Genomic DNA, 12368 nt, shown 5'->3' with positions numbered 1-12368 from the left:
GCAACTTAACATCGGTGGTAGGAAAAATAATGGAATCCCTGCTAAGGAAGAAAATAGAAGAACATCTAGAAACCAAAAATATAATAACAAATAGTCAGGATGGATTTCAAAAGAGAAAGTTTTGCTTGACCAACCTCATTGAATTTTTTGAAGAGACAACAGAGAGAGTAGACAATGGTAATGCAGTAGGTGTAATTTATCTAGATTTTCAAAAGGCCTTCGATAAGGTACCTCATAATAGACTGATGAACAAGGTCAAGAATGCAGAGTCAGGGGTCAAGTAGCAGAATGGATCGCTAGCTGGCTTCAAGACAGAAAGCAGAGAGTGGGGTAAAAGGCAGCTATTCACAGTGGCAGAAGGTGGGTAGTGGTGTTCCACAAGGATCAGTGCTGGGACCACTGTTGGTCACAATTTATATTAACGATTTAGACTTTGGAATCAGAAACACAATTTCTAAATTTGTGTACACTACCAAATTGTGGGGATAGTCAATACTGAGGAGGACTGCAACAAATTACAGGGGGACATTAATAAACTTGCAGAATGGGCATATAATTGGCAAATGAAGTTTAACATGGATAAATGTGAGGTATTACATTTTGGTAAGAAGAATAGGGAGGTCACTTATTACTTGGAGGGTGCGAGTCTGGGTGGGGTAACAAAGGGATCTCGGATACAAATACACTAATCACTACAAGTTGCAACACAGGATGAACAGGCTGGGTCTCTCTTCTCTTGAAAAAAGGCTGAAGGGTGACCTAATAGAGGTCTCTAAAATTATGAAAGGTTTTGATAGAGTGGATACAGAGAGAGTGTTTTCACTTGTGGGGAAGAGCATAACTAGAGGCCATCAATAGAAGATAGTCACCAAGAAATCCAATAGGGAATTCAGAAGAAAATTTTTTACCCAAAGAGTGGTGAGAATGTGGAATTTGCTACATCAGGGAGAGGTTGAAGCGAATAGTATCGATGCATTTAAGGGGAGGCTTGACAAGCATATGAGGGAGAAGGGAATAGAGGGTTATGCTGATAGAGTTAGATGAGGAAATGGGAGGAGGCTCGAGTGGAGCATAAACGGCGGCATGGACTGGTTGGGCCGAATGGCCTGTTTCTGTGCCGTATATCCGATGTAATCCTCCAATCCTTGTGTAATAAAGGCTATTTGCTTGCATGCTAACTTTCTGTGATTTGTGTAAAATGACACCCAGGTCCCTCTGAATACCAGCATTTCCCAATCTCCCACCATTTAAAAAATATTCTGCTTTTCTATTATAACTTCACATTTCTCCACATTATATTTCATTTGTCGTGCTCTTGCCCACTCACTTATCTCTTTGGAGCCTTTTTGTGTCCTCCTCACAGCTTACTTTCCCACCTAACTTTGTATCATCAGCAAACTTGGATACATTACACTCGGTCCCCTCAACTAAGTCATTGATATAGATTGTAAATAGCTGAGGCCCCAGCACTGATCCTTGCAGCACCTCACTAGTTACAGCCTGCCAATCCGAAAAATAACTTTACCTTGCCAGCTGTTTCAGGCTATCCCTCTCCTCTCTGGCCTGCCTTCCTTATCTCTTGACTGGTTTTTCACAGGCTGCATCAGTGTCATCTCCCTCTGGCCTACCTCCTCTCTCCATTTCTCTGTCTCTATTGTCTTTTATGCAGCTCACACACTCTCCCTTTGCTGCATCTCTCCCTCATGCAGTATCTCGCTGCCCATCCGATCTTTTTATTTCTTTGCACAATTTTACTCATTCACCAGACACCAGCCTGCCTAACAGAATGGATTCATCTGCTGCTTCTCTATTTAATTCTGTTACATGTTAAACCTATCGGGGGTGAAATTGGTCTTCTCCAGTAGCGCAAAACGTGTTGATAGCGAATACAACCCACCTGACTTTCTTTTCTGTTGAAATTGAATAGAAAAGAAAATAGGGTGGTGTGAAAGGGGCTGCTGTTTCTTACTACTGGCGGAAACCAATTTCACCCCTGTTTTTAAATATGGATGGATGTGATGTCTAGTTGGATACAGCTGCGAGGAAGAATCTGGCTAGGATTTGTCTACACAAGTAGCCGTGACTATTTTGAAATTAATGCGTGTTTGATCTTTCAATATTCAACGGGTTAGAAGACTCATCATGTACAATTCATCAAAAATTCTGCAGGACCACAAATTCAGAGAGACTATTACAGGGACTTTATTGAGCAGGTGAAGGTAAACAGAAATGCTGCTGCAGTGTGTAGTCATTTCTTGATTGGTCAGAGGAGGGAACCGGTGCCCTTGCATTCACTGTGTATTTGAAGCTGATGATGTGAGTACATCACTTGGGCTGTGGCAACACAAGGGAACCTGATGCCCTTGTGTGACAGGCCCCCAGCATCGGCCGCCATCTTGGGGCAGAATCTGCTGATGGGCAATGACGTCACGGTGCTGCAGGACGCTGATTGGTTTAAAGAAAAAAAAAATCAAATGATAATGAGCTCTCTCTCCACCTGTATCACCAGCACAATGCCAGGTATGTCTTGCTGTCAAAATCATTTGCTGAATTAATAATCTTTTGAGGGGAATTGCAGTGTTTACTGAGTTACTCCATTATCTGAGTAATTAGCCTGGGCTACAGGAAAATAGTAGGAGGGGGAACTTAAGGTGGTACAAAATGATATATGGGGTGGGAATGATATGCTAAGGTTAATTCGCTCCCCTCTTTAGATCTCCCTGCACCAAACACGATTGTGAGGAACACACCTGTTTACACATCTCTACCAATTAGATATGTACTTGAAAAGGAAACATATGCAGGGCTCTTTCAAAGGATGATGGGCCGAATGGTCTCCTTCTGTGCTGTATGATTCTATGATCGATAACCAACTGCTCAGAGATTGAGCAAATGTGGCCCTCAGGGTCAACTCTGTTGATAACATCTGGTTTGCTGATGCGGCTTAGACTAGGAAGCCATTGTGTGGCGAATGACATCCAGACATCCATTATTCTATATGAAATATATTCCTAGACCAACAATGGCAGCATTAAAAAGCAGGTCGAACTGAGAGGTATTGACACTCCCACTGTTTTCAATGAGAGGAAAAAGTACTGTCATGGCCCCATCTGATCAACAAAACAATCTGCCTGATTACTTTCAGTGTAAAACGACTAAACAATAGTTCACCAAATTAAACCAGGTGGGTTACAGAAATACTATTGATCCCAGGTGTAGTTCATGTAACCTTAGGTGTGTTGCAGAAAGTTCTCTTCCACCATCCCTCACAGCTGGAGATATGGTGATTCACGGGTAATATGATTCCTGATTTATTTGAATTAGCTGAATTTTGCTACATTATTAAAGTACAAAAATGCAAAGAACTAAAAATGAATAAATACAAAATGTTGGTGACTTGCATCACTATGGTGATCGGGGAAAACATACTGGCACTCACTTCAATGCTCAGCCAAACATTCTCCTTCATCAATGCCCCATTTCATAACTGAGCCCAGCATTCTAACGTGCCACAATTCAGTTACACTAGAAACAACATACAATTGTATGGCTTCTTTCACAGCCAATTCATGACTTTTCATGTGTAGCCACTCTTGTTTTGCAGACAAACACAGCAGTAAAATTTGCACACAGCAAAGTCCCATAAACAACAATGCAATAAATGACCAGATATCGTGTTTTTGATGGTGTTGGTTGAGGGAGAATTGGCCAGGACACTGGAAGAACTCCCTACTCTCTTGAATTAGTGCCATGGGATCTTTTACATCTGCCTGAACAGGTTTTGCTTTAATGCCTCATGTCAAAGACGGCACCTCCAGCACTGCAGCGCTCCCTCAGTATTGAAATGTCAGCTGAGATTATAGGCTTAAACCCTGGAGTCTAATACATTCAGACCCAAGACGAGACTAAGCCAAGCTGACACTATCCCCAACGCCAACTGAAATATTTCCACTTGTCACATAATTCCCAAACCAGTTATTTTATGCATGGCGAAAAATGAAAGATAATAAAAAAATTAGTAAATTTTAAAAATGCTGCTCGGTGCAATGGATTCCTGATCCAATTCTTGAATCTCCCCCCATGGTTGGCACTAAGCTTGGACACACTGCCAGTCTTTTTCATCGCCCCCTCCCCCCACAACCATGCTCAATCCTTGCTCCATATTGCGATGCTGCCAGTATCCCCATCTCTCCTAGATTCTGATCCCAATATAGAATTTAGGCCATGGAATATTCACTAGCCTGGCGAAACAATGATTGGATGGATTTGGACGCAATGTCACGGACTCAGTGCGAATGCTACTGCACCCATTCAGCCCAGAAACCGGTGCGACAGTTTGACTTCTCTCTGTAGCACTATCTTACCAGAGAGGGAATAGTCTGCATTAGTCATCCGCATGGCAGGGGTGTAGGATACACTGGGCATGTCATGGCCTTTCTCTTTCTGCTTCCATTTGTACCAGATGAACAGAACCAGCAGCACGACTATTATCAAGAGAAGAATAATGATCCCAGTTATGGCTCCAACAGAGTTCCTGTCTGATGCTAGTGCTGGACTGATTCTTGTGTAGGGGTTCAGTTCATCCATTATCAGGGCCGCTGGAGGAGAGAGCACATTCATTAGATGAAGAACACGTGTCATTTTTAATAGAACATAGAACGCACAGCACAGAAACAGGCCATTCGGCCCCACGGTCCGTGACGCTGTTTATGCAGCCTCCTCCCACCCTACTTTATCTAACTTTTAAAAAATTTGTTCATGGGATATGGACATCACCGGCAAGGCCAGCATTTATTGGCCATCCCTAATTGCCCTCGAGAAGGTGGTGGAGAGCCGCCTTCTTGAATACAACTGAATGTCTTGCTGGGCCATTTCAGCTGGGCAGTTAAGAGTCAACCATATTGCTGTGGGTCTGTAGTACGTATCGGCCAGACCGGGTAAGGGCGGCAGATTTCCTTCCCTAAAGGACATTAGTGAACCAGATGGGTTTTTACGACAATCCGGTAGTTTCATGATCACCATTACTGTGCTAGCTTTTTATTCCAGATTTAGTTAATTAAATGAATTGTAATTCCCCAGCTGCTGTGGTGGGTTTTGGGGGGAGAAATTTGCATCGTTTAGAAACATAGAAACATAGAAAATAGGTGCAGGAGTAGGCCATTCGGCCCTTCTAGCCTGCACCGCCATTCAATGAGTTCATGGCTGAACATTCAACTTCAGTACCCCATTCCTGCTTTCTCGCCATACCCCTTGATCCCCCTAGCAGTAAGGACCTCATCTAACTCCTTTTTGAATATATTTAGTGAATTGGCCTCAACAACTTTCTGTGGTAGAGAATTCCACAGGTTCACCACTCTCTGGGTGAAGAAGTTCCTCCGCATCTCGGTCCTAAATGGCTTACCCCTTATCCTTAGACTGTGACCCCTGGTTCTGGACTTCCCCAACATTGGGAACATTCTTCCTGCATCTAACCTGTCTAACCCCGTCAGAATTTTATATGTTTCTATGAGGTCCCCTCTCATTCTTCTGAACTCCAGTGAATACAAGCCCAGTTGATCCAGTCTTTCTTGATATGTCAGTCCCGCCATCCCGGGAATCAGTCTGGTGAACCTTCGCTGCACTCCCTCAATAGCAAGAATGTCCTTCCTCAGGTTAGGAGACCAAAACTGTACACAATACTCCAGGTGTGGCCTCACCAATGCCCTGTACAACTGTAGCAACACCTCCCTGCCCCTGTACTCAAATCCCCTTGCTATGAAGGCCAACATGCCATTTGCTTTCTTAACCGCCTGCTGCACCTGCATGCCAACCTTCAATGACTGATGTACCATGACACCCAGGTCTCTTTGCACCTCCCCTTTTCCTAATCTGTCACCATTCAGATAATAGTCTGTCTCTCTGTTTTTACCACCAAAGTGGATAACCTCACATTTATCCACATTATACTTCATCTGCCATGCATTTGCCCACTCACCTAACCTATCCAAGTCGCTCTGCAGCCTCACAGCATCCTCCTCGCAGCTCAAAGTGCCACCCAACTTAGTGTCATCCGCAAATTTGGAGATACTACATTTAATCCCCTCATCTAAATCATTAATGTACAGTGTAAACAGCTGGGACCCCAGCACAGAACCTTGCGGTACCCCACTAGTCACTGCCTGCCATTCTGAAAAGTACCCATTTACTCCTACTCTTTGCTTCCTGTCTGACAACCAGTTCTCAATCCATGTCAGTACACTACCCCCAATCCCATGTGCTTTAACTTTGCACATCAATCTCTTGTGTGGGACCTTGTCGAACGCCTTCTGAAAGTCCAAATATACCACATCAACTGGTTCTCCCTTATCCACTCTACTGGAAACATCCTCAAAAAATTCCAGAAGATTTGTCAAGCATGATTTCCCTTTCACAAATCCATGCTGACTTGGACCTATCATGTCACCTCTTTCCAAATGCACTGCTATGACATCCTTAATAATTGATTCCATCATTTTACCCACTACCGATGTCAGGCTGACCGGTCTATAATTCCCTGTTTTCTCTCTCCCTCCTTTTTTAAAAAGTGGGGTTACATTGGCTACCCTCCACTCCATAGGAACTGATCCAGAGTCAATGGAATGTTGGAAAATGACTGTCAACGCATCCACTATTTCCAAGGCCACCTCCTTAAGTACTCTGGGATGCAGTCCATCAGGCCCTGGGGATTTATCGGCCTTCAATCCCATCAATTTCCCCAACACAATTTCCCGGCTAATAAGGATTTCCCTCAGTTCCTCCTCCTTACTAGACCCCCTGACCCCTTTTATAACCGGAAGGTTGTTCGTGTCCTCCTTCGTGAATACCGAACCAAAGTACTTGTTCAATTGGTCCGCCATTTCTTTGTTCCCCGTTATGACTTCCCCTGATTCTGACTGCAGGGGACCTACATTTGTCTTTACTAACCTTTTTCTCTTTACATATCTATAGAAACTTTTGCAATCCGTCTTAATGTTCCCTGCAAGCTTCTTCTCATACTCCATTTTCCCTGCCCTAATCAAACCCTTTGTCCTCCTCTGCTGAGTTCTAAATTTCTCCCAGTCCCCAGGTTCGCTGCTATTTCTGGCCAATTTGTATGCCACTTCCTTGGCTTTAATACTATCCCTGATTTCCCTTGATAGCCACGGTTGAGCCACCTTCCCTTTTTTATTTCTATGCCAGACAGGAATGTACAATTGTTGTAGTTCATCCATGCGGTCTCTAAATGTCTGCCATTGCCCATCCACAGTCAACCCCTTAAGTATCATTCGCCAATCCATCTCAGCCAATTCACGCCTCATACCTTCAAAGTTAGCCTTCTTTAAGTTCTGGACCATGGTCTCTGAATTAACTGTTTCATTCTCCATCCTAATGCAGAATTCCACCATATTATGGTCACTCTTCCCCAAGGGACCTCGCACAACGAGATTGCTAATTAATCCTTTCTCATTACATAACACCCAGTCTAAGATGGCCTCCCCCCTAGTTGGTTCCTCGACATATTGGTCTAAAAAACCATCCCTTATGCACTCCAGAAAATCCTCCTCCACCGTATTGCTTCCAGTTTGGTTAGCCCAATCTATGTGCATATTAAAGTCACCCATTATAACTGCTGCACCTTTATTGCACGCACCCCTAATTTCCTGTTTGATGCCCTCCCCAACATCACTACTACTGTTTGGAGGTCTGTACACAACTCCCACTAACGTTTTTTGCCCTTTGGTGTTCTGCAGCTCTACCCATATAGATTCCACATCATCCAAGCTAATGTCCTTCCTAACTATTGCCTTAATCTCCTCCTTAACCAGCAATGCTACCCCACCTCCTTTTCCTTTTATTCTATCCTTCCTGAATGTTGAATACCCCTGGATGTTGAGTTCCCAGCCCTGCTCATCCTGGAGCCACGTCTCCGTAATCCCAATCACATCATATTTGTTAACATCTATTTGCACAGTTAATTCATCCACCTTATTGCGGATACTCCTTGCATTAAGACACAAAGCCTTCAGGCTTGTTTTTTTAACACCCTCTGTCCTTTTAGAATTTTGCTGTACAATGGCCCTTTTTGTTCTTTGCCTTGGGTTTCTCTGCCCTCCACTTTTCCTCATCTCCTTTCTGTCTTGCTAATGGGGCACAAATGATTTCTCGCCCGGGGGAAGAGGCTCCCACAAAATTGCGCAGGGTTAGCGGAGGTACGAACCGGCAGGGCCCTGCTCCCACCGGTAGTGCCCCATGAAACCGCCATGGACGATGTCAGCGTCAGCCTCGCGGGTCGCAGACCGGGCCGCATTCCGCTCATGGGCGAAAAGTAAAGGGGAGATGTGCGCCGCCATTTTTTCCCGGCCAACTTACCAGTCCGGCTTGTCGTGGTGTATTGCGCAGGGTCTGTGCCGCGATAGTGCAGCCTGGCATTTGACTTCTGTGCCGGGCTGCGGCCATGGCACCCCACATCCCCGGTGGCATAGTGGAGGCCCCTCACCCCACTGCAGAGCTCCCCTTTAATGGAAGGGGAGGGCCCTGTCCTTGCGCCAGCGCTACACGCCAGCCCAACTTTGCGCTCCATTTCCTCTCGGGGGTGATACCCCCAATTTTGCGGCCAAGGCAGGACTTCCTCGCCGGGCGCAGGAAGCCCTGCCTCACCGCGGTTACCGCCCCCAAATGGGGCGATATCGAATTTCAACCACTTGAAGTCTCCAGGTTATTAGTCCAGGCCTCTGGATTATTAGCCCAGTAACATAACTGCGGTCATCCCCCTGCAAAACATATACACCGCTTTGGGTAGTGTTGAGCGGGATGACTCATCAGGGAAGAGCAGCAGCAGCCTAGTTTATGGCACCGTGGGTGGCTCTGCTGCATAGGAGGGCAGGAAAAAGAGTGGGAGAGCTATAGTGGTAGGGGATTCTATTGTAAGGGGAATAGATAGACGTTTCTGTGGCCGCAACCGAGACTCCAGGATGGTATGTTGCCTCCCTGGTGCAAGCGTCAAAGATGTCTCGGAGCGGTTGCAGGGCATTTTGAAGGGGGAGGGTGAACAGCCAGTTGTCATGGTGCATATAGGTACCAACGATATAGGTAAAAAACGGGATGAGGTCCTACAAGATGACTTTAGGGAGCTAGGAGCTAAAATTAAAAAGTAAGACCTCAAAAGTAGTAATCTCAGGATTGCTACCAGTGCCACGTGCTAGTCAGAGTAGGAATCGCAGGATAGCTCAGATGAATATGTGGCTTGAGGAATGGTGTAGAAGGGAGGGATTCAAATTCCTGGGACATTGGAACCGGTTCTGGGGGAGGTGGGACCAGTACAAATCGGACGGTCTGCACCTGAGCAGGACCGGAACCAATGTCCTAAGTGGAGTGTTTGCTAGTGCTGTTGGGGAGGGGTTAAACTAATATGGCAGGGGGATGGGAACCTATACAGGGAGACAGAGGGAAGTAGAATGGGGGCAGAAGCAAAAGATAGAAAGAAGAATAGTAAAAGTGGAGGGCAGAGAAACCCAAGGCAAAAAGGGTCACATACAGCAAAATTCTAAGGGGGCAAAGTGTGTTAAAAAGACAAGCCTGAAGGCTCTGTGCCTCAATGCGAGGAGTATTCGGAATAAGGTGGATGAATTAACTGCGCAGATAGTAGTTAATGGGTATGATGTAATTGGATCACGGAGACATGGCTCCAGGGTGATCAAGGCTGGGAACTCAACATCCAGGGGTATTCAACATTTAGAAAGGATAGATAGAAAGGAAAAGGAGGTGGGGTGGCATTGCTGATTAAAGAGGAAATTGATGCAATAGTAAGGAAGGACATTAGCTTGGATGATGTGGAATCGATATGGGTGGAGCAGTGGAATACCAAAGGGCAGAAAACGCTAGTGGGAGTTGTGTACAGACCACCAAACAGTAGTAGTGAGTGTGGAGACAGCATCAAACAAGAAATTCGGGATTTGTGCAATAAAGGTACAGATATCATGGGCGACTTTAATCGACATATTGATTGGGCTATCCAAACTGGTAGCAATGCGGTGGAGGAGGATTTCCTGGAGTGTATTAGCGATGGTTTTCTAGACCAATATGTCGAGGAACCAACTAGAGGGCTGGCCATCCTAGGCTGGGTGATGTGTAATGAGAAAGGGCTAATTATCAATCTTGTTGTGCGAGGCCCCTTGGGGAAGAGTGACTATAATATGGTAAAATTCTTTATTAAGATGGAGCGTGACACAATTAATTCAGAGACTAGGGTCCTGAACTTAAGGAAAGATAACTTTGATGGTATGAGACATGAATTGGCTAGGATAGACTGGCGAGTGATACTTAAAGGGTTGACGGTGGATAGGCAATGGCAAACATTTAAGGATCACATGGATGAACTTCAACAATTGTACATCCCTGTCTGGAGTAAAAATAAAACGGGGAAGGTGGCTCAACCGTGGCTAACAAGGGAAATTAAGGATAGTATTAAATCCAAGGAAGAGGCATATAAATTGGCCAGAAAAAGCAGCAAACCTGAGGACTGGGAGAAATTTAGAATTCAGCAGAGGAGGACAAAGGGTTTAATTAAGAGGAGGAAAATAGAGTACGAGAAGAAGCTTGCCGGGAACATAAAAACTGACTGCAAAAGCTTCTATAGATATGTGAAGAGAAAAAGATTAGTGAAGACAAACGTAGGTCCCTTGCAGTCGGATTCAGGTGAATTTATAATGGGGAACAAAGAAATGGCAGACCAATTGAACAAATACTTTGGTTCTGTCTTCACGAATGAAGACACAAATAACCTTCCGGAAGTACTAGGGGACCGAGGATCTAGTGAGAAGGAGGAACTGAAGGATATCCTTATTAGGCGGGAAATTGTGTTAGGGAAATTGATGTGCTTGAAGGCCGATAAATCCCCGGGGCCTGATAATCTGCATCCCAGAGTACTTAAGGAAGTGGCCCTAGAAATAGTGGATGCATTGGTGATCATTTTCCAACAGTCTATCGACTCAGGATCAGTTCCTATGGACTGGAGGGTAGCTAATGTAACACCACTTTTTAAAAAGGGAGGGAGAGAGAAAGCGGGTAATTATAGACCGGTTAGCCTGACATCAGTAGTGGGGAAAATGTTGGAATCAATTATTAAAGATGAAATAGCAGCGCATTTGGAAAGCAGTGACAGGATCGGTCCAAGTCAGCATGGATTTATGAAGGGGAAATCATGCTTGACAAATCTTCTGGAATTTTTTGAGGATGTAACTAGTAGAGTGGACAAGGGAGAACCAGTGGATGTGGTGTATTTGGACTTTCAAAAGGCTTTTGACAAGGTCCCACACAAGAGATTGGTGTGCAAAATCAAAGCACATGGTTTTGGGGGTAATATACTGACGTGGATAGAGAACTGGTTGGCAGACAGAAAGCAGAGAGTCGGGATAAACGGGTCCTTTTCAGAATGGCAGGCAGTGACTAGTGGGGTGCCGCAGGGTTCAGTGCTGGGACCCCAGCTATTTACAATATACATCAATGATTTGGATGAAGGAATTGAGTGTAATATCTCCAAGTTTTCAGATGACACCAAAATGGGTGGCGGTGTGAGCTGTGAGGGGGACGCTAAGAGGTTGCAGGCTGACTTGGACAGGTTAGGTAAGTGAGCAAATGCATGGCAGATGCAGTATAATGTGGATAAATGTGAAGTTATCCACTTTGGGGGCAAAAACGCGAAGACAGAATATTATCTGAATGGTGGCAGATTAGAAAAAGGGGAGGTGCAACGACACCTGGGTGTCATGGTTCATCAGTCATTGAAAGTTGCCATACAGGTACAGCAGGCGGTAAAGAAGGAAAATGGTATGTTGGCCTTCATAGCTAGGAGATTTGAGTATAGGAGCAGGGAGGTCTTACTGTAGTTGTACAGGGCCTTGGTGAGGCCTCACCTGGAATATTGTGTTCAGTTTTGATCTCCTAATCTGAGGAAGGACGTTCTTGCTATTGAGGGAGTGCAGCGAAGGTTCACCAGACTGATTCCCGGGATGGCGGGACTGACGTATTAGGAGAGACTGGATCAACTGGGCCTTTATACATTGGAGTTTAGAAGGATGAGAGGGGATCTCATAAAAACATACAAGATTCTGATGGGACGGGACAGGTTAGATGCGGGTAGATTGTTCCCGATGTTGGGGAAGTCTAGAACCAGGGGACAGTCTTAGGATAAGGGGTAGGCCATTGAGGACTGAGATGAGGAGAAACTTCTTCACTCAGAGTTGTTAACCTGTGGAATTCCCTACCGCAGAGAGTTGTTGTTGCCCGTTCATTGGATATATTCAAGAGGGAGTTAGATATGGCCCTTACGGCTAAGGGGATCAACGGGTATGGAGAGAAAGCAGGAAAGGGGT

The 12368-nt window shown here is 45.1% G+C and overlaps 1 protein-coding gene across 1 annotated transcript in view; it reads right to left on the bottom strand.

Annotated features, from left to right (window-relative positions):
* Positions 1-12368, bottom strand: part of megf11 (multiple EGF-like-domains 11) — a 341293-nt gene that overhangs the window by 17155 nt on the left and 311770 nt on the right. The window contains exon 19 of the mRNA XM_070859342.1: positions 4365-4598. Within this exon, the coding sequence (XP_070715443.1) occupies positions 4365-4598 (234 nt within the window). The remainder of the gene's footprint in view (positions 1-4364; positions 4599-12368) is intronic.

Source organism: Pristiophorus japonicus, chromosome 17, assembly GCF_044704955.1.
Source record: "Pristiophorus japonicus isolate sPriJap1 chromosome 17, sPriJap1.hap1, whole genome shotgun sequence".
Taxonomy (NCBI): Eukaryota; Metazoa; Chordata; class Chondrichthyes; family Pristiophoridae; genus Pristiophorus; species Pristiophorus japonicus.
This window is presented reverse-complemented; position numbering and strand designations above follow the sequence as displayed.